Source organism: Manacus vitellinus, unplaced genomic scaffold, assembly GCF_001715985.3.
Source record: "Manacus vitellinus isolate BGI_N305 unplaced genomic scaffold, ASM171598v3 scaffold_28_pilon, whole genome shotgun sequence".
NCBI lineage: Eukaryota > Metazoa > Chordata > Aves > Passeriformes > Pipridae > Manacus > Manacus vitellinus.
The window spans coordinates 6,720,265-6,743,489 of NW_021940122.1; the positions used below are offsets into that span (position 1 = coordinate 6,720,265).

Below are 23,225 nucleotides of genomic sequence, written 5' to 3' on the forward strand. Positions count from 1 at the left end.
ATAGAAGTTTTCTGTATGAGTGTGCCTTCAGAACTGAAAGTCCTCATGGGTCAGCCACTCCCCTGGTTCAGTGGGGTGGTGACTGTCTTGGAGACCCTGGACCATCAGAAATTCCATAAGGAAATTAGTCTTCGCTTTTTTTGTGAGACATGAGTCATGAATAGACCATGGAAGCCATGTATGTCAGTGGTTAGAGTTTGTTTTTGAAGGGGAGGAGGGGGGAGTTTGGTGGTAGGATTGGGGGTTTTTTGTGTCTATGCTGCTGAGAGCTACAGTAACACCTAAATGTAAAGAAATCTTAAGAGAATCAGCATCTGCCCAAATTAAGGAGCAATAGCAATGACTGAGTTCTCTGCTACTTGACATGAACTGCAAATGCCTGTCAACTGCAGCCAGAAGAGAGGAGAGAAATGGGGGAGAAAGGACAATGCAGGCACACAGCCTCTGTCCTTGCTTGGCCAAACCCTTCCAATAACTCCTCAGCCATGGCAGCCATCGTGGATAGAAGCACTCCTGTGTAAGGAGTTGCTTGAGTTATTTCTGAAACTCAGGTAGCTCTGCAAATGAGTGAAACAACTGGCTATGGGACTTTCTAGAGACTAGTAGTGCCTTCTGCACACGGATGTCTCTGTAGATATGCCGGGAAAAAACTTTTAGGACTGCAGAAGCAGGTAACTTCAAATATTATTTTCCTTCTCTAGTCTTTGACTTCAGACCGAGAGGTCTCTTCCTTTCTGGTGCATCTAAATGTGGTGTGATTATAGCACTACACTCGGTATAGGGGAAAATGCTGCAAGATTTTGCAGGAGAAAAGAGACTGAAACTACTTTAAATAGACTATTTCAATATTAACTGCTCCAAGCAGTTGCAAATGATACCATTGACCTATTACACAAATGGCAGCTCAAGTCAATTAAGTTTAGGTTCTTCACATTTGTTTTCTGCTTCCTAAGCCTTTCCCTCCCATTGCACTTCATGATTCATGTTCTCAAAAAATAAAAGCAGTAAATAAGTGATCCAGGCAACGGTGGATCTATGCAGACATGCCAAACATGCCTCAATGCAACCAGAAAATGCCAGCTTTATCCGTCCTGAACTAAGGAGGAAGGAGAAGACTGGACTGATGGCAGAATGATGTTGAGCAGGGTAATGAAAAATCCTGCACAGCTTTTTCTGGTTTTTCAGCTTCTGAAGGTTGATTCCAATCTCTGCAAGTTCATTGGGATGCCAGAGGGAGGGTGAGGAAGGGATGGAGTCCACGACAGGAATGGTGGTGAACAGGTTTATGTGTTGGCTGAGACTTGTAAAGAAATCTTGGTCATTCTCGGCTGTTTGGATTGTGTCCTGAAGGTATGGATGTATGTGACCTTCAGTGCAGGCAATATGCATATGTGCATGAAAACTACTGAACAAAGACATCCTGATAAGATAGGATGAAGAAAAAATCTCCAGGTAGAACTGTATGGTTTGTTTGCAGATTTGCTCTGTTTATTTGTTCTCTGTAGGAGTGATTATTCACAGTTCTCTCTTGGCAATAAAAATGCATTTCAATTCTCCCACAGAGTGACCAAACATATTTTTGGATTATTAATTGATTGTAATATTCCCAGCTCTGAGAAATCAGTCTTGCTGAGAAGCATCCTCTGTTCAGACATGATGAAGTAATGTGGCCTCCAAGCCAACAAGAATCCCACATCCTCATCTGCTCCTCTCCCATGTAGTCAGAAATGTAATCTGATGTTTTTCACACTGCCAAACGTTTGTGGCTGACAGTACTGAAGGCCACTGTTCCTTCAGGCAATGAAGCAATGAGAGAGCTGCCTTTGCATATTTTGTGCCTTGACTCCCTTTTTCCAGCAGGCTTTCCTACCCTTTCCACCTTTCCTTTCACTTCTTCTGCATGAGATCTCTTTACACACTCTCTCAGGCCTTATTTTAATTTACGTTGCTGGTTCATGGATGATGTACAATGACCATTATGTGCCATGCTTGCATCTGGCTGCGACCTCATTGTGAAAACCAGGAACCAGGCTGCTGGTAGTGCTCGGTATCCTCTGACTCAGATGATTTATGCCCCATCCTGCTCACTGACCTGGCATCTTAGTTTTTCACATTCCTTACAACAGGGACTTGTGCCAAGCAAATGTTTCCTGGGACCAGGAATGACCTAAAACTAGCTATAAATGAAGCCTCCTACTCCCAACGCTTGGCAGCCCCGCCCTCCTTGACAACTGGGGAAAGCCCCTGCAACATGTGGTATGCTGGGAACCTCCTGCAAGAACTCTCCCTGAAATCTCGGCCATCTGTCTTTAGGAGACTGCTGCAGAGGAGTTGAGGATGACTGTTGAGGGTTAATCCTCAACTGGAAAAAAAGGTAAGGGTGTTTCTGACTGTGTTAACTTGCACCAAGGTGAAATTCCAGTATAGGCAATGTCATCTGCACTTCTTGTACATTCACTAGTTGAGATAAACCCTGTAAGAGAGCTAAGTGATGAGCAGTGAGCTGCTCTGGCTACCCAGGGCTGTTGCTAACTGTGAGAGAATGCAGGACTTCTCTATTTTTCTTGAGGCAACGCTCACCTTTAGCACGGTACTGTGGCTGGCACAGAGTCTGGAGCCTGTAAAGCGAAATTACTTCAAAAAACTCTCTGCAAATGAGCAGCCTAGTCCTTTCACACCTCTCTTCTACCTCCACTATCTGATCCTTAGTCTTTAAGTAAATTATCTCACAATGCAAAAAAAAAAAAAAAAAAACAAAAAGCCCCTCCAACTAGTAAAGCAGTTTGAGAACACCTGTTTCTTCTGATTTAGTCTTCCTGATTCCTACAAAGGAGGAGGAAAAGAAAATTTTACCTGATATTTTTCATACTGGTTCAACTCTATCTTATGTCTGGGTGTTGGAGTTTTTTTCCTTTTTGGGTTTTACTTACCTAGAAACTTTCTCTGTTTAATAATTATCATGTGTTATTCTCCTTTCTCCAGAACTGGTTGTTCCCATGTTTGTGTGCTTTGTGGTTCTTTCTTAAGCAGCTACAAAGTTTTCTTTCAAATCATTTCCTCTCACTGAATTCAAATATTTCCTGGTCTTTTCAGATAAGGGATTTAAATTATACAAGTATGTAGTCCCTGCAGCAGATGTGCTATGGAAGAAAACAGGTCCCATTTTAAGATGGATGACATAATTCCTATGAGTTTTCTAGGTTTGCAGAATGTTTATCTCACACTGCGGTTTGCTAAGACATGAGAAAATACCTATTCTGTTTAATTATGGAGTGAAGGAAATATTCAAGTTTTAACACTCATACTGTATCTAACTTTTGAGGGCATCGTGACTTGGGCAGGTCTGAGCTTTGCAGGTCCCATTCATTTCTAGTCCTTAACACTGAAACACTAAATGCATGTGGTGAGGCATGTTCTTTCAAAAGTTTATCCTGCTCAGATGGAAAATTAACTCAGAAATCTCACTGTCTTTCTCTGTCTTGATCTTTATGATTCTGTTCTTTTTGCTGTTGTTGATGCCTTGTGCCAGTCTCCTTCACTGGGCTAAATTTCCTTCTCTGCACTGCCTGCCTTTTCCTTTGCTGCCAGGTGACCTTTAGCCCCATCCAGTGGAATAGCAGCTAGATGTTCTGTTGCCCACAGCTTCTGGACTCTGGGGCGCAATGAGGATGTGTGAGACACCAGTATCAAATGCTCTTTCACACTGAGTGGTTAGATTGCTTCCTGATTAACAGCCAGTTTGGGAACTTGCTTAATCTTGGTTTTGGCTTAGCTGAAAGTATTCAGAATGTTGTAGCTGTGGCTTCCAATACAACCTACACAGACAATTGTCCTAAGTCAGGCAGGCAAAAGAAACTGGGTGAAATTGTGTTTGAAGACTTCCATGTGTTTAAGCACCCTGATTTAGAGAGCAGTGCTGATTGGAGCATGAGCAGGTCTACAGTGTGCCTTTTACTTAACTTTCAAACCATGGGAATGCTGTGGGGCAGTTTAGGATTCTCCTCTTGCCCTGTGGCCAAGTCATTGCTAGATTCTGTGGCACAAAGAATAGAAAAATACTGTTTCTTGTACAGAACTAGTAATTGGCTCTGGCTAACAATTTCAGAGTTCAACAAACATGATTTTCTTTCTCACTTTGTGTGCCAGTTGCCATGGTAAGCAGGAAGCACAACCCAAGCATTTCCCTAAAGGGAAACTGAAGTCATGAAGGAGGTAGGAAAGGGAGACAAGCTCTGAGTTCAGCTGCCGAGTAGGAAAAAAAAAAAAAAGTATTTCATTTAACCTAATGATTCATCTGGTTTTTAGGGAGAACAGTGAGCAAGCTGCACTACAAATACATCCACCGAGGCTACAGCCACAAGAACACCCCCCCCCTCCTTATTTTGTTTTTTGTTTTGTTCCCAGGATAGAAGGGGCACATACTAATAATATTGACTTCCATGCTACAGCTCAGAGATTGGATTAATGAGAGTCAGGGAACTAAATTCATAATTTGCTTAAATTCTTGCTTGTCCTTTACAAAGCAACAGAAGTGCATATATGATGCACCAGAGGCTTCATAGTAACTTCTGTTCCAGCTTGGCTTCTGCTATACAAACACTGGGATCCCAAAGTTTTTCCATACTGCACTCTGCATTGCTCTGCATTATTACAGGCAAGGCAGAATTCTGCAGGAGATGTGCTAAATGGGATGACACGGTTGTACGTCACGGAAACTTCAGCATGGTAGAACTAGAAATTGTAAGAAAAAAGATAATTTTACCCTTGAAAATTTTAAAGTATGTCAGGTAACAGTAATTCTACAGAAGTCTCCAAGCCCTCACTTCATCTCCAGAGCTGCAAAGCAGCTGCAGTCCTCATAACCCCAATCAGAAAAGTGTGTGGTTGGGCCCTAACCTCTAATCCCCACCATCCAAACCCACACAAACACAATTCTGTGCCCTGGCCACTCACACAACAAAAGAGGGGCTCAAACTCCATGTCAGAGGAAGACAAAAATGTTTGCATTGCATTCATAAACCAAATCCGGGAAAAGGAAAATGTTCCAAAACATCACTAGGGCACAGGTCTGTTTTTTATGAAAACTCTAGTTTAATCTAATGGCTGAGACCTGGCAAAACATCTTTCTTTTGTGGCTTTTGTTTTTCTTTCCTTTTTTTTTTTAAAAAAAAAAAAAAACACAATTAGGCACGGGGGGCAGGCAAGTCCACACAGAGGAAAAAAGCTTAACAAAAATGCAATTCGTCAGAGCTAGCAGGAAAAATAATCACAAACCAGAGTTAGTGGGATTGGGACAGTCCCTTTCACAGTGTCTGACTTCCAGCCCTTCCTTTGACCTGGCAGCAAATAATATTTCAAAGGGACCAGTGCCTACAAGCACAAGATCTAAGGTCTGGACTGCTGCACAGAGCCCTGAGAAAGCTCTTACCTCTTGCCATCCTTCCTTTCTGGGGCTGTTACAGTCCTACTCCATCTCCAGTCAAACTCAGTAGCAAGCTTTCCATTCCTTGCTTGGAGCAGAACTAGTTATCACCAAGCCTTTTCATCAACTGAGAGCAAGCAAAGGCTAAAACAAATAGGGATCAGCTACAGCTTCTCCCCCCCTCCTTAGAGATTTTTATTCATTTTTTCTAGAGGTGGAGACAAGCAAAAGGGACAACTGCAAAACCTGGGCATGCTTGAAAGATAATATATGCTTCAGTAGACTGTTTGCATTTTCAAGGACTTGGGAGGAGATTATGGTGGAAAGTTAAATCAGTCCTTGCACTCTGGTCTCCCCTGATCTTATTCCTCCTCTCCCTGGACAAGATCCTGCTCAGGAAGGTGTATTCAGGCCTTCTGCCCACCACAGATTAGCCAGAACTAATTAGCTACTTTGTGGGCAAAAAGCCCACATTTGATCTCACACTCTCAGTGCTGCAAAAGTTGCAGCAGAAAACAGTTCCATGCATCAGCCCAAGTTTCACAGATGTGTAAAATACTATTTAGGCAATTCCTTCATTTTAATTACATTTTGTTTTTAATATATTTATATAGAATGATCTTATATATATATATATATATGTATAAATTTAAAAAGTGTTCACCACGACAGGCATTTCAGAATCAATAAAGAAAGAAAAAAGATTTTTATTGCACCATTTGGACTCTGGATGAGGGAAAATGTTGCAGGCTTTATGGATGCTCTCTAATACAGATCTAAGTTCCTCTGAAGCTCTAAAGGTGAAAAAATAAGTACTTCGGTCTTTCTGCAGTCATACCATGAGAAGGACATCCCAGAGGACTGGGATTTATAAGGTAAAACACAGTCTTCCTTTCTGTTTACTCTCCTGCAAATAAGGCAGCTCCCACACAAGCTAACATTAACCGTGTCCCTCCTTTCTGTCAGGGGATTCTCATCTTTGCCAGCTCAGCCATTTCACTCTAAGCTACATTTAACAGAAGCTGCACAAACCCCCGACTACATGGGAAGAATAAGTGCAATTTACTCACTTGCCTTCCACTGGTAAAAGTCCACAAGCAACATATGCTGGTGATATGTCATGTCTGATACTGGGGCCATCTGCAAACTTGGGAATAGCCTTTACACTATTTTCACAGTCTCAGGAGAATTGAAATGTACTGCTGGGTCCCTAAAATGATCTTTGTGGAGCTGCAAAGGATGAGCCAGTCTATTTAGTCTTTTCAATACCAAGAACAACCAGTAGCTTTCTGGTACACAAAACTTCAAACTCTGGGCCAGACTCTTCTCCCATAAATCTAATCTATCCCTCTTCATAATGCTTCACAGATAAACAATAAAAAAACAAAGAGAACTCCAAACAAACAAACAAATAAACACAAATCTCAAAACAAGGAGAAAAACCCATAAATCCTTTCTTAGAGAGATCAGGACTGACCCTAAAACTGACATCAGGGATAGCTTAATGAAGTTGGATCTCAGGAAGCTCCTGCCACACAGTCAGCACCATTCAGTGGGAGATGGCATCTGTCTTCTGGTTCTGGCCAACTATCAAATTCTGGTCCTTCAAGCTGACTGCAACTACCAGTATCAACATGGATCCATCATCAAGCATCACAGACTCTGCAGAAGGCTGAGTCTGAAGTTGAGAATCATGACACCTGTCCAACGGTGCACCTTGCAACTAAGCATGTACTTTCAGCTCTGCAGGACCTGAGGCTTTATCTAAGCGCTCTTGGAACATCAGCTGAAGGCTGGAGATGAAATTGTAGATAAGAAACAGGATCAAGCTACAAAATAGACATATCATTACAGCATCTCTGCTTAATTAAAATCCAGGACCCGGATCTGAGTTCAAATTCTGAAACATCCTTAAAAAGTATGGTCTGGATACAGATTTTAGTTGAGGTTGATCTTTAATATTAAGTAAAGATTTCTAATAATTTTCTCTTGCAGGAGTTTCACCACTTATGCCAAAAGCGCCATTACTTAGCGGAATGCTGTTAAGAGCTGAGACAGTGTATTATATACAAATTGCCAGACCTCATTTCTTGTTCATACATCAACTTATATGAGAATAAGGAGGGGGAAAAAAAGTGGTTTCAGCATGCCAAGGTTTCATCACATTTTCTTTTTTCTTCTGGTACATTATTTTGTGAGCTTCTTTAGCTCTCTTCCAGGTGCCTTGGCTGTCAAAACTTCTAGGAACTCAGAGAATAAATCCTTGTCCAAAGTAAACTATTTTGTTGATGCAAAAAAAACCCTGGGCATCATTTCCACAACTTTGCCTTCTTCTAAACTCTTACAATACCTCATATCTCACTTTCCCGAATCATTTGGCATTAACCCAGCCATGGTGATTAAAAGCTTTCTCATGAGGCAATAAAAAAGGCATTTGGGTGCCATGTTAATGCAGCCTAGAGCTGTGCTAACTATGAGGAGCATGGAGGACTGGCAACTCCCTGGTTTTTATAGGAGGCTGCACAGGCATCTTATGGTCTGGGAGTAGAATTATACAATTGTTGTGAAGCTGCATATTCTGGGCCTGCTGTCCACAGCTTGCCCAGCTAAAGCATAGGCTGACATCTGTGAGAGAAAATGGACCCAAACAAAAACTCCAGGCTCTCATCTGGTTTACTATTCTCCCTTAACAAAACCGACAGCATGGATTTAGTTCTCTGCTCTGTTGCCTCTTATATGGCATTATGCACACATGAGGAGTACAGTGGGGAGGATCAAAGACTGCAACTGGTGACAGGGAAAAGTCCTCTTGTTTTTTCACACTACCTTTGCATATGGCAGGAGAAAATTCTGCTGAAGATATATTGCTTGCATTTGTGGACCCAAAACTTCTAAAAGCTACTCTGGTACCTCTTCCCGTTAGCAATCAAAGAGTGGAGAGAAAGCATCATACAGGCTCAGGGCCCTCCAGCCACAATAACACTAATAAAGTGACAGTCAGACTAGGAGCTCATGGGTTGAGTTTACTAACCATTTGAAACTGCTAGTACTTCAGAAAAAAAGCCCTAAACATACATCCTTTGGGAAATTCTGGCTGACCCTCATTTTGGTGGCTATAGCACTTCATAACGGATGCTCAGTTACTGCTTAAACTATAGCCCATGATACCCAACAGAGGGCCTACAGACTCAGACATCTCCAGGAGTGATGGCCCCTGTAAGTGCCATTACAGGGACAATCTCAGTGCTGGCAGCAACACCTGTGTACCTGTCTCCTCCGTAGTCACTAGTGACACTTAAATTGCAGAGACAGCCTAGGCTGTGCCTGACTTTGCAATCACCCACGGTCACAAAGCAGTCAATAGATGAGCCTGTGGAGAATGTAGAGTTAGAGGCTTTATAAAGGAAGCTTTAATTCTATTCCCACAGCAGCTGTTGCATATCTGAACCTGTATTTTCCTGTAACATTAATGTTCCCTTCAGGAGAGACTTTAATTCACTTCAAATCTCCCTCTCAGGACTTGTTCATGATCTGTTCTGCAGTCCCACAAATCATCCTCTTTACCACACTTTTAATCAGTCTGAAAGCGCTGAGGTTTGGGGAGGTGACAACCAGCCATACTCTCAAAGGAATAGTGTAAAATCACAAGGAGTGGAAGTTTAAAGGAATAAGAAGCACCTGGGGACATGCCACACAGTGGCAATGAAAGACCAAGGGTCAAAGATATGTCAGTCAGGGTACAAGAGGGCAATAGCCCAAGAACATGCAGATCAGGAGATCCTCTTTCTTTTCTCTCCTGTTGGCAGTGTGGAGCTCAGCCAGAGATAGCTGCAGAGGTGTCACCTGGCTTTAAGCAATGATGAAAATAGTTGATACTGGACTTTGTTATGACCACATCTTGGCTGTCATTGATACCAGCCTGAGAAGTCTCTACTCTGGGCAGCCACCTGCACACTCATTCCTCAGCCACATGGATCTTGTCTACCCGAGGAAGGTGTGGCTGAGCACACAAAACTCATGAGCAAGACTTGGAAGACTAAAAGAACAACTAGGCGTTTCCTGTACAGCTACTTTCATTCCAGCGCTTGCACATGCTGGAAAGAGCACATCTTTGATGCAAGGATAGAGCTGGGGGCAGTGTTCAGGTTGTATGTTTGTCATTGGAACATCTTCGAGTGTCTCACACCCTGTGTGACTGTGACCTGCTCATGCCAGCTTGACTTTCCCCTTCAGCTATCCCCAGCCTCTTGCACTGTTTATTTACACTGTCTAAATCAAACAGTCCTTCACTGTCTAAATCAAACAGTCTGGGAAACAATGGGAAGAGTTCCTAAACATCTGGATCTACCTCCTCAGCACCCTGGGCTGCAGTGTTTTGTAACAGGGTTTCCTTCAAGCCCTGTTTTCTAATTATACAGAGATTTATTTTTCCTTTTCTTCCATAGGGAGGATGAGACTTTCACAGGGCTTGTTAGACAGTAAGCACGAGAAAATGCAAGTTCCCTGGGACTGGCTTACAAAAAAAACAAAAGCAGGCAGTGAGGGACTAAGCAGAGGTGAGATAGGGAAGGAAAAGCAAGACAAAGAGACTATGACCTTCCATAGCAAAAAGCTTTGCAGGAAACCATAGAGGATTCAAGTCCATCTTGCACAAAATAACAACAGCAAAATGGCAACAGAATTGGTCTTGGACACTCCCATCCCAACCATCACAGAAAAGGAATAGGAGAAGCAGCTGCTATTCAATCTGCCTCCCACTTCGTCCATCCAGAATCACGGAGCGCCTCTGGGGCTGGTAAAAGCAGCTGGTAGATGTCTCCAGTCTCTGGCCATTCTTGGGGATGGTCATTTTGTTCCGCAGTGTCACCCCCTCAGGTGTCGTCCGCGAAGTCTCAGACAGATCACCACAAATGGGGCTCAGAGAGGTGGTCTGAGTGGGGCTCCTTATGGGTGATAATAATACCCTGGAGTCTGCTGAAGTGGTGGGGTGGTCCATAATGGGGAAAGGGGGACTGAAGAGAATCAGACTTTGGGGCCTCCCGGGCCTAGATCTATAGGAAGGCTTGGAGAACCCTGATGGCCTCTCTATCTTTGAAGACTGTGGGTTATCTCCAGCTGTCTCCCCTCCAGAGGTGCGCTTTCGGCGCAGAACGGGGGCATCCAGAGACGGGTTATGACTGGACTGAGATGGCTCCAGTGGAGGGCCAAGGCTGCCATGCCAGGGACAGGCTGAGTCCTTCTGAGCTGGGTCACTGTTTTCTTTCTCTGCTTTGGCTTTCTTCTCTGTCAGAGGGCTCTTGGGGGCCTCCAAGTTACTCCATGCCACCCGTGGCATTTGCCTGATGGTCTGCTTGGCTTCTGCCTCCTTCTTCTCAGCAGGTGGAGCAGCATTCTGAGCCTGCAGGGGCTGGGGGATCTGGGTGTACTGAATCTTGGGCGGTATCACAGGCACAGCTCTAGCCTGGCACATCTTAATCATGAAGGAGGTCCTGACTGCCGACACACTGACGGGGGCAGAGTTACGACGGCCAGTGCTGGCATGGGCCACTGCCAGGTAATCCAAGTCTAGATCCACAGGGGAATTGAAACTAGCCCCCCAAGGAACACCTTTACTGGCAGCAGGGCAGTGTGTTGGCAGGGATGGGACAGAATCACTGCTTTTTACTTCCTTCTGCCCATATAGGAGATTCCCAGGGGCAGATGGCACGGACAGGTTCTCGAATGTGAAGAAATCTGGGGCTGGGAGGAGCGAATCCAAGTTGAGGGAGGAAGGCCTAGTCTTTACTTTGCGAGGTGTTTCTTCACCTTTATTACTCAGCTGTGACTCAGGGGCAGAGCACAATGCTTTGGTGACAGTCTCTCCTCCCAGGGCAGTGTCCTGAGAGATGGATAACTCCTCCTTTGTGTTCTTTGTCTGTGATGAACTGTCTGGGCTCTTTTGGTAGGGCAAAGACAGCTCAGGCTTTGAGGTCCAAGGGTTTTCTTTGCTCACATCCACTTTCTTTTCCTCTGGCTCTGAAAGAGGTACTCTGTAGGGTCCTGCTTTCTCAGCTGGTACTTCCTCCCTGATGAGGGCATACTTCAGCTTCTCAGGTTTTGGAGATTCTTCTGGAGGACTTGGGCCATTCTCATCTTGCGTAGCTTTGCCCAAACAAGAAGGAGAGACGGGTTTTCTTTTGGACAGCTCACAGGTCACTGACAGAATGTCACTGTGTGGTTGCTGCTGCTCAGTGGCATCTATGAAAGAGAATGGGATAGTCCATAAACTCATCACTGTGTCTTTACTGTCCAGGGAGAGGCTGCGACTGAATCGTGGTCTAAGAGAAAGGCCTGTCTCTGCTCTCTGGCTCTGTGGATGAAACTCCTGTATCATCTTCTCCTGAATGTCCTTAGAGGTGGGGGAATGGAGAGGGCTTGTAACCCACTGGTGATCCTCCCATGGCTCCACAAGTTCTAAGCTCTGCACATTATCTGTCCAGGCGTCCTCATCATCCTGGTCACCAGCATCCTGGGTTCTGCTAACAGCATGGCCCTCCTTTACCTCTGGGATTCCATCTCCACTCAATGCCTTGGAGGAGAATGTGTCCCTTTCATCAGTAGTCATTATCTCTTGCTTCTCCCTCTGGGTCTGGACTCTGGTAAGACCATCCTTTTCCCTCTGCTGCTGGCAAGTGCTATCTTTTTCTCTCCCTGACTCTGGACATGCTCCTTTGGAACAAGAAAATCCATCATTTGGGGCAATCTTATTAAATTCCGATTGACTATGAATCTTCTGGTCCAGGCTAGGAGCAAGACATTCACTCCTGCTGTCCACCATTGGGTGGTGGTTCTTTGGAGTGGCTGTGCCAGTTGGAAGAGTACTCAGTTCAGGTAGGGCTGAGCCACAGCTCTGCTGTGCAACTGCATCAGACTGGCAGTCGTGAGGGCTGTCTTGTCGCTCCATGCTGCTGGCACCAAATAAGGGCACCTGAGTTACTCTGCTTGAAGATGTCTGCTCAGCTAGTGTTGGACTCTGCCCTGGACCAGAGGAAAGATGGTCTGTTTGTACTGAAGAAGAAGATTCAGAAGTTCGGCTTGTCTTGGGGGCAGCTGCTGGCAAGAGCAAGAGCTCCTCTTCAGGTTCAATAATTTTCAGTTCCTGCTGTATCTCTGGCCACAGAGGTTCTAGAAGGGCATTTGCCGCATCCTCCTCAGTCTGAAAAACAAAAGAAATGCCATGACCTGGGAGCTCACAACTCTACCAGTAAATACCCCTCAATTTTCCCCAAACAGCTCTCTCAGAACAGAGAGGGTCCCAGATGAGCACGTTCATGGGTACAGAAATACAGACACACATACTGCTACCAGTTCAAGGAAGGAAATACGTCTATAAACAAGTGGGGTTATGGAGGAGAAGATCCGAGGTGCAGCCAAAAGGAGGTCTGGACAGATGTACTGAAACAGTGAGCTGAATGAGTAGCTGGAATATTTCAGCCCATTTCTCAGCTCTTCCCATTCAGGCTCGCTTGGCCTTGCCAGAGAATACGCATTCCCAAAATGCACACAAACGCGAATGAATAATCTATTCAAGGAGCTATGCCAACAGATCTTTAAATAGCTGTCCAGAGATGAGTATCACTGTAAGAAACTTGGTGAAAAGGCTCTGCTAGAGATACAGAGGAGGCAAAAATAGTAAGAATTTAAAAAAATTTGTGTGCGGCGAATGGAAGAATAAAGGACTGTTCAGGCTGTCCAGGACAAATGGGACAGCAAAAATAGAAGGGAAATTCAGAGACCGTGGGTCAAAATGCTCAGACATCCGGACAGTCTCACATCTGGAGAGTCTCAGAGCAGACAGATTGTAAAGGCTGAAATTGTATAGTTACAGGAAAAGAAGACCAAAAGGGGACAGTAGGTAGTTATGTAAAGGTAAATCACCACATGGTGCTGTGGATAGAAGTGAAATCAATTCATGGTCTATTCTTGACTCTGCTTTGCCTAGGCTGTGGACTGAGTTTTCACAACTACAGACACAATGAAACTTTAAACAACCTCTCAGTCACTACCATGACATGATCCCCCACCTTCATTCTCATGTCTTCTTGCTTACCACATCTCTTAGGCATGATCCTTCTTCTGTCTTAGCTGTCTCTAACTCCTGTTGATGACAGCTTCCTTCTGAAGAGACATCCTTCATATTGAGCTGTCCTTGCTCTGCTCTGTCTTCCAGGAGTGGCCCCTTATGAAACTCCGACACTGGTGTTTCTTCCAAGGTGGTTCTCTGCTCTAAGGACTGCTGGGGGCTCTTGGTGCTGCTTGTGCAGCTGCTTTGCCCACATGTCTTCTGATTTTCTGCAGCTGGCTGTGGAGTTTCTAAGGACTCAGGTTTCCTGGCTTCCACCAGTTCCTCAGGGTGAGAGCCTGGATCAGAAATGCAAATGAAAGATGTAACTGTTTGTGACTGAAAACTTGTGTCCTGAGAAAAAGTGGTGCTGCTAAAAGCCAATACCAACTAAAAAAGCTGAAGAGCTCCCTCCAGGCACAGCAGGATGTTTCTGGGAGGCCATGGGCACTTCCCCAGTCTCTTTGCTGCAACAAACACCAACCTGACCTGCTTTCAGAGTCAACACCCACCCTGCTACAGCTTGGTCTCTTTTCCACCACAAGAGCAGGCTGGAGAAACCTACATGCCACCAAGCTGTGGGGCACCTCCAGTAGCACAACTGAGGATCCACAGCCCCCCCCTTAACACAATGTACCTCTGGACGCTGCCACCGGCAGAGTGGGCTCCAGCTGTTTCTCCTTCCGCTCCGTTGCCGGGTCTGTCCTTGTGTGGGTCCCTGCTTCCAGAGCAGAGGGGCTTGTGCTCTCCACCATTAGGGAAGAGAGCTCCTCTAGGCTGGAAAGGGAAAGCTTCTCTTTGGTGGGCAGGCGGCAGGGTGTGCTGTTGGTGCTGATGACTGCAGATACCCGTAGGGGGACAGAGACAGCGAATGGCTCTGAGATGTTCAGGGCTTTCCTCTGGTGACGAGGAGAGGCCTCCAAGGGGAAGAGGCTGCTTGGGAAGCCTGACTTGTTTGCTGTTTCAGAGGTGTAGAACATGAGCGCTCCTTTGGCTGAAGTCTGCTCATTTTCAGCATCCTCTGCTACCCGGAAAACCTTCAGCTGCTCAGGGGGTGACTTCACCTGTAGTGTCCGGGGAGGACCTTTCTCCCCACTCAGCTCTGAGCTTCCTTTGGCCCCCATGGCAGATCCTTCACGCTCCCACTCATTCTCCTTGCTGAGGTCATATGTGCTGCCTGTTCCTCCTGTCCGTATCTTCGTCGGAACGAAAAACCCTCCAGTAGTCACTGACCGTTTGAACCTGCCTTTTTCATCCTCCCCTAGAGATGGGAACACAGGAGGAAGTCAATGGGAAACAAAGCACTAGCAAACAAACTTACTCTGTAAGGAGCCCTCATCAATCCCCCCAGGAAAGAGTCCTGCCCTGGTTAACACATTTCCCAGATAGATAGGAACAGTAGGTACTGAAGACCTTCCAGCCTCTAGCCCTGGGGCCTCCTTCAAACTGGGCAGGCAGGGCTGGATAGAATGCCCTCCAGTGGAAATCACCCAAGACTTTTATTGGATACCCTTCTTAACCAGATGCAACCAAGTCTAGGGCTGTGCACATGCCAAGCTTTGTCTTATTGCAAGCACTTTTCACTTATGAATTGGAATTTCATGCCCAGAATAACCAAAAAAGAAATCAAAGCAATCCAACTGCTAATAAAGATGCAGCTAGACACAGTGGTAACTCTCAGGGGCATGCACTGAGATAAATGACGCAGAAAAGGGTCAAAAATGCATGCACACAAAGTTGGGGGCACACATCACCATACAAAAATACACAACATGGTGAGATAGACAAAGATACAGACTGCTGCATCCACTGAGGACAGCGAGGCAATGGAACAGGCTGTTCAGTGAAGTTGTGGATGCCCTTTCCCTGGAAGTGTTCAAGGCAAGGTGGGATGGAGCATTGAGAAATCTGATCTAGTGATAGGTATCCCTGGCCATAGTAGGGGGATTGAAACTAGATCTTTAAGGTCCCTTTGAACCCAAACCATTGTATGATTCTATGATCCATGATGCTGAGAATGCAGAGCTGCAATCCTTCACCGTTACACTATTGATGTCTCACCTTCCACTGGGAGAGAACACAAGGAGTCCATGCTCTTTGCAGGCCGAATAGTTGCTTTTTCTGTGGAAAAAAGAGTTTTAGAAGCAGGTATCAGATCCTGTGGCTTTGCAGGCTTCAGCCCATAAAGATCAAAGACTACGCACATATAGACAGGCGTGCCAGGCAGACATCAAATTTTCCATTTTCAAGCATTCCCCCCATGTATCTGCACCACGTGGCTTATTACCCACAACACTTGTCCGCACAGCTGGGGATCTGCTAGTGCTAACAACAGCTTTGCACCTGCTGGACATGTGGAGAGCTATACTTAACCCAGCCAGTCAACACCATCTCCACTGTGAAGCAGTTAAGCATCCCAAAAGCTGTTATGTTCCACTGCCCTCCCTGATCGAGTCAGGCTATTGGTTGTGGGGTACTTTTTAACTAAACTGACATAAATGCCTTTCACCTCTCATTCCTGATAGCAAATGTTGGGTTATTTTTATGTTGCACTCCCTGGCTCTTTTGCTGATGTGAGCATGCCCTGCCTCCAGCAAGCACTCGGGGAAATTTATGAGGGCAGTAAGAAACCTATTTTCCTGGTCATTCTAGCTGGACTTGCTTGTCCAGAAACAAGCTGCCATTTGTTACTCGACACTCTACCGGTCTGTTCCTGACAGGTTTTGGAAGCTTGTAGCTGTTACTGCTTTGAAAAAGGGGGATGAGGAAATGTAGCTGGCAAGGAAGACAAGTTAGCCTCTGACAGCCCAAAAAGGGTCTGTGGAGATCTGGAAAATGTCTGGGAGTAAAATTTGCTGTTTACAGAGTTGCACAAAGTAGGTAAAGCAGAAAGTGAGCAGGCTTGTTGGACTTCATTTGTTTATATAATTAAGGCTTCTGGCTCTAACTTTTGCATGAGCATAGGAGAAACTCCAGCTACTTTTTGCATTTATATGGAGTCCTGGCTACTTTTTACATTTATATGGCATGATGTCTTGAGTAGTGGCTCAGCTTTCCAGGAGGAACAGAATTCAAGCTGTGGAGCTCGCGTTTTGTGTGACTTACAGACTTTTGTGCATGGACACAAGCTGTGTTACATGTGCTTAGTTTCAACAGCAAGTTCATGTGTTTCCTCACATTAGGCTGTAAGCAGAGAGCACACAAAAATATAACATGGCAGTGCAAAAGTACTGCTTCTGAAAGGCACTACTTCAGTACTTAAAACTCTGTGCACAGTTTTGCATCTGTGTGTCCTGCTCATGGAAATGTGCAGCCCTCTGTTGCTCAGTACTGTTCCTGGAACAAGGCTCAGCCTTCACGATCACTGGGCTCCGGTCATTCCTGGGCATCCTTGGGTTAGCACTATTTTGAGACAGAGTATTCCTTATCAAAGTGAAAAGGTGATCCCATGATCAAAATAGGATAGAGAGCTATTTTGAGGTCTACCATAGGCACTCTATGTAAAGCCATCTGTACATGCAAAAGCTGGGGAAGGCAGGGGTGCAAAAGAAGCTGGATCCAGCATTTGGCATCACACTAATTTCTGATACAAACAGAGACTGTCATATATGTGGTGGTAGGTAATGTTGCCAACGTTAACTATTTTATTTTAAGTCTTGCAATATTTGGTAGTGGTCCTCCAGACACCAGCTCCTGGAGTCATGAGATTATATAAATAAAAATTCCATCTTTATCTTCTTTTAAAAACTAAATTCCTTGACTTGGAGATACTAAAAAGTCTAGGACATATAAACCTAAAACATTTCTTTATGAACTCAGAAAAAAGGTTATGCTTTCTTTAAAAACTGTGATTACTTTTAAGTCAAGTTCCTGATTTTTAGAATTTGAGTCATAATTTCTGAACACTGGGAATTGGCACTGTCATTTGATTTTCTAGGAAGTGGTGTTTAAGAGATTGCAGCTCAAAAGAGGCTAGAACTTGGGATTACAGCCAGAAGAAAAGACAACTTCTCTCTTGGAAATTCTGCAAAAGCAATGGCTTCCTTCAAAGTCCTGAAAGCCAGGAGCCACAGGAACTCTTGGTACCTTGTTTTTCACAAAGACATTGAACACAGTTGGTTCTTACTGCCCTTTAGTGGAAGGACAACCCAGAAGGACAGGCTAAAAGGACAGCCATTCACCCAGTGCCATGTAAGGAACATTAGGAGGCAGAGGCTGACTGTGCTGGAATGGACTAATCCAAACCTACATAGAATTTCCAAGTTCCCAAACTTGACAGCTGGACAAGAGGAACCTGTTTAGGCACCAAAATGAAATATTTACTGTAGCTGTCTGGCATATCCTCCTGAAAGGCTGCTTCTTGCCATCACATGAAAACGAGATGTGTGTGAAACCACACAACAAGCATGACCCCATTAGACCATCCCAAGTCTAATGGTATTAGTGGCATGTGGATACAGGTTGCCCTATGCTATCAACATCACAAGATAAAGCTTCAGAGAGAAACACTTAACTGAAAGGTGTGTTCTTACCAGAGAGCTTCTGTGCCCTTACAAAGACACTCCCATTTCGACTCAGTTTAGACTTTGATTCTGATCCAGAGCGGCCCAAGTTAAATATCGACTTCCATTTCTTGGACTTTGTGGATAATTTTCTCCTGGAAGGAAAAAAGGCTCAGGAGGTTACTGAACCCTAGAGACTTTTATCTTTTTAATATCCCACAAAGACCTCTGAGCTGTCTCCCCTCAATACTGTCCCTCTTTTCTTCCCATATCTCATTTAATTCTAAAGCATGTAAGGCATAGCTGCTATACAACCAACTCTTCTTGGTTATATAGCTAGCAATTACTCTGCAAGTGATTTATCTGTATTACTGATTTAACCATTTCATGGATGGAAAGTCACCTAAACCTTTGGATAGTTGGGTCTGGCATCATGCTACAGCAACTGTGATTGACTGAGCAATCACCCATGCTTTTGTCCAGAAAGAAGAGGTTTCCAAGGCTTGGACTATCATGCAATACACCAAAGAAAAGTTGCCTTTTTAACAGGTTTTAATGATACAATGCATGATAAATTCCAGAGAATGGATGGAACTGGTACAATTGCTCAGTGCAAAAAGCTATCCTGTAAAGACCACATCTTATGATGAAAATAAAAGGATCCCTTAATAAAACTAGCTATTAATGCTTCTCAAGCCAACATTAATTTAATCATAGGTGTTATATATTCTTATGTAAGTATAATGTACTAACCAAATAAGAGGAGGCTTAAGGGAATTAAATAATTTTCTCGTTATTGTCAGAGGAAGTGGAACATCATTTCCCTGGGTGTCTTCGGAAACCACAGTTTTATGCAGAAAGAAACTGCCAGTCCTGTAGCCATTTTTTTTCCTATGCATATTTCTGCATGAAGCTCTGTTTTAGTTCCTTCACATATCCATTCTGATTCCTCCTTTAATCTCCCCTCTTCCAGAGCAAGAACTTTCTTGTCTCCCTGTCTTGCTCTCCATAATGGGCTTTCTACCCCCATAGTTCTACTTTTCTTTCAGATCAGTACTCATAAGAGTACAAATCAGTCCTACAAACAGGATTGATATCTTGGGGATAAGACTGCTCTCTTCAAATGAGAAAGGAAAAGGCACTCTAGAGGGACAATACATCCTTTTGTCTTAAGCTGGTTATCCTCTTGCCAGTATTCTGTTAGACGGCTCCTTTTTGCTTTAATATATCGAGTAACAATAAATATCTTTTCTCTGGTGCTTTATGGGTCAGTAGATTAATGAGCCTCCTGCTGCAGAGGCTGTAATCTATCAGAACCTGGCAGTGGAGTGGCCATGTATTAACAGTTAGATAGACCAATAGATAAATACTTAGGCTGGCCACTGTGCCAACAACTGCAGCAACCTCAGCTGAAATAGGACTCTTCTCCTGGCATAGACATAGCTGGCATAGGTACTACTATCTAAGTATCTCTCCATGCTGGGAGTGAAAATTAGCCTTACTACTTGGCCATAATTGCAGAGGAACCTGGAGAATGATGAAGCTGAGCAGGTCAGTGGCACCAGGCGTGCCGTGGATCAGCCACCAGCAGGTGGAACTCGTAGGCGAGTTGTGCCCCAACCTGCTCCACGTTCATCCCGTGTTTAGCCAAATTCTGAGCTGGCATAAGGTTGCAAAGGCAGCTAATTCCTCCCACAGGAGGCCTATGAAGTTCTGCCCTGATGGAGGGATGAGGACTAGTGGAGCTATGAACCCAGTAACTGCAATACTTCTCAGTAGCAGCTGTGCCTCTTTTGAAAAAGGCACAGAATTTTCTCTTGATGGTGGTTGTAGATTCATGTGTGCAGGTGTGGGGGTACTGTGCTAACAAAAGGATCATTCCCAATCACACTAGGGAGCCTGCACTTTTTTATTTGCACTTCAACTCCTCTTGACACTCACTTGCTGTCGGGGAGGTCAACAACTGTGTGGAAGAAGGACCCAGTTACAGGCACAATTTCAGGCAAGCTGTTCTCTCTCCTCTCCTTCCGAGCAGGGTGGGATGCAGACAGACTCCGTGCCTGTGCTTCTTCCAGGCTCACCAGTTTCATTGGCAGGGAGGCTGAGGGGAGGGTCAGACTTTTCACAACTGATGCACTCTCTGAAAAGCAAGAAAATACATTCCAGCCTGGGGTGAGGAGAGACGAGAGAAAGAATTTCATGTCTTTGTTTGACTGGAACATCTCCTGTGGAGGGGGGAAAGGAGTGGCACGTGCAGGGAGAACGGCTTTTTTTCCAGATAAGTCTTTCAACTCCCCAGCAACGTTATCCATCTGAGTGTATTCCCAGAAGGGGCCATGCTTGCCAGCCAAAGGCACTTCTGTGTGAAAGAGGTGTCTCTGAAAACCACCAGGATTCACACGGTCCCTTTTCTCCTCCCTCCTCCACCCACTCTCACCCTAACCCGATATTGGAGTGGTTCAGTCCCTGATCCAAATGTGGTGCCTAGTTCTTTCTCTCACTTCCACATCGTTCTCCTCGTCTTGCTCCAGGAAGGGGAATTATTCTAAAAGCCAGCAATACTTTAACTTTCTAATCCATTTCAGGGCCACAGAAACAGTGGGGCTGACAGTCCAGGAAACTGAAAGCGCCTGTTTACAGAGGCAGTGGAAGAGCCAACCTCCCATATGCCACCCCAGCAACAGTGCTGTCCTGAACAGGCTGCCCCGAGGTGTGTGAAGGAAGCGCAGGCTCTGGAGTCCACCTGGCACTTAGCCCTACTGCTGAAGCAGGGTGCAAGTTCCTGCCTCTGCAGAGGGGCTGGCTGAAGGGGCACTTTCCCACTAAGAATCAACCGAGTTCATCAGCATGTTCCTCTCTTGACTCCATATGGCTATTAAAATGCCAGCAGCGTTCAGCACTTCTCAAAGCTGGGCCGGTTTTGGGTCTGTGACCTGCAGTACAACCAGAAGTCTTAGAATTTACTAGCCAGTGTTTCACTACAATGCTTAAGGCAGTACAGGAGCAGTTGCTCACTCCGTGCCTTCTGCCAGGGCATAATAAGGGCATAGGAATGACAACTTCACCACAATGCAGGGGTGTTACAAGTTGAGCAGGGCACCACACCAGAATCATGGGATATAGGGACAGACTAGCACATGTTAAGGTAAAGATGGGCTGGAAAGCAGAAAGGTGCATATTTCTGAAATTATTTGAGGTCAATGTGGATCCAAACCTTCTCACTTCACAGCCTTTGCCAACAAAACCATCTCTAAACAACAAAATCAGCATCTCAGAAAACTGTTGTTGTCCCAGGAAAAAAAGAAATCTCTTACATAAAACATCATCAGGAACAAGACATAAGTTTTTGGAACAAAAAAATTAACTTTTGTCCTGGGAGTGTGACCTCTGACTTGGGTGGATATGGTGGCTGGAGGGCAGGTATTGTTGGTATGAGGAATTGTAACTGGGGGAGCCTGAGAGAAGAATTGAGATTGTGGCTGATGGACTTGGAGAGAGAGCTTAGACCAGGATCGAGAATCTGTCAGGTGGTCTTCTTTTTATGGAAAGCATTAAGCCAGATGAGATCATGCAAAAGATGACATAGGATCAACCTGAGAAAACACTGAAGGAGGCTAATATTCAAAAAGAAAATGTTGAAGATAGGGATGAAGAGAACAAGAATAATAAGGTATTGGGCTCAGGGTGTCTTTGGGGGAGTCTGTGATGCTGGTAAGGTTTAATGTGCTTGAAATATTAGTTGAAAGGAGAGCTGGAGTACACGACAAGTGACAGTGTAAAGCAGCTCAGGGAGGTTGTTACCGATGTTCTCCGAAGAGCTGGCTTTTCTGTTGTTGTTGAAGATCTGATCAACATGATTCAGGATGAACTCAATCACCAGTTGCTGCACTCGCACCTCCAGGAAAGCTGCATCCCCATTGCAGCCAACTGCCTCAATCTCCTTTGACCTACATGAGGAAAGAGGTGTATCAGTTCTGAGAATTGCCACACACAGCCCCTGGGAAGGAAAGACTAGATTTCTTCCTGCAAGCTTTGGAACAGGAATGATTTCCCCACTCTTGCTGCACTTCTTGTCCTCCTTTCCTCCCAGGCCCTCATCCTCTCTTTGCCTTTTCACTCTTTTAAAAATTATTTTCCTTGCTTTCTTTGCAACCTCTGTTATTTTCTTTCCTGACTGCGTTATTTTCCCTATTTGGCTTTTACGTTCCTCAACACAGATAAGATTGTGACTCTCAAACTCCATCCTTGTCTCTCCTTTCTCCTCTCTTAACTATTTCAAAATTGGGCCTGAAAGACAACACAGAAGCTTTCAAATGCTGCTTCTAGATCCCTACTCAATGCTTCAATATCTCTTAGTGAAATCCCTTAGAACCCTGCTCAGGTCTTCCGCATGTCAATTTTTTCAACGCTTTGCTGTGTGCCCCAGTAGTCTCTTCTCTGCCCCCCTGTTCTCCCACATTCTCACTCTTGCTCTCAGCAAAGAAACATTCCTTATCTTGACATGCCGAAGTGTTGCTGAAGAAATTATCTCTGGGCAATGGATCCTTTGTAAAGTTAATGACTGGTGTGTTAGATAATAGCTTGGGGCATTGCCAAGAGGATAACCCTGTAAGGAGACTGCAATTGCATTGCCTGCTCCTTCCTTTTCCTCCCTGGGACTTGTACTTATGAAAGATTGCAAAGAGAAACAGACTATTTTTTTTTTGACAAGGATGGATGCTAGAATGAAATTGTTTCGGTAGCAAAGGCCCACTTTATTATATTCAATAGAGTCAACATTTGATTCTTTTTCAGAACCTGCTCTGCTAGTTTAGTGATTTAGAAGGGTGAGATAACTCTTTAGAGAATGATTTTCAGGCCTGTACCTCTCTAGCCAATGTCCTTTGCCAGCCCAGGGCTTCCAGTACCAGCTCTGCCATCACACCTTTCCTGCCCAGCTGCTGTCCTGGACTCTCCCTGCATAGTTCATTCCTCTAAATACAGGCGTTTTGGATGGACAGCGAAGACAATTTCAACAGCATATAAAACATTTCTTTTTTTTTCCCCAGACTCTATTTTTTCTTGTTCTTCTTAGCTCTACAACATATCAGCCAGACCTCTGCCTGAATCTTATCCAGGCTTCTTCCCAGCAGAGTGCCAGGCATAGAAACACAATAAACTAGGTGGTGATCTCAGATCTGACACTGGCCGCCATTTTAAG

General features: G+C 44.7%; 1 protein-coding gene across 1 annotated transcript in view; it reads right to left on the reverse strand.

Moving 5' to 3' along the window:
- Positions 1-6,109: 6,109 nt before the first annotated feature.
- The window catches only part of ARHGAP31 (Rho GTPase activating protein 31), a 59,994-nt gene continuing 42,878 nt past the window's right edge, over positions 6,110-23,225 (reverse strand). The window contains exons 6-12 of the mRNA XM_008922518.3: positions 21,827-21,972; positions 19,967-20,165; positions 18,056-18,180; positions 15,585-15,644; positions 14,161-14,784; positions 13,512-13,822; positions 6,110-12,617 (exon numbers count right to left, since the gene is read on the reverse strand). Of these exons, the coding sequence (XP_008920766.3) occupies positions 10,161-12,617; positions 13,512-13,822; positions 14,161-14,784; positions 15,585-15,644; positions 18,056-18,180; positions 19,967-20,165; positions 21,827-21,972 (3,922 nt within the window). The 3' untranslated portion in view covers positions 6,110-10,160. The remainder of the gene's footprint in view (positions 12,618-13,511; positions 13,823-14,160; positions 14,785-15,584; positions 15,645-18,055; positions 18,181-19,966; positions 20,166-21,826; positions 21,973-23,225) is intronic.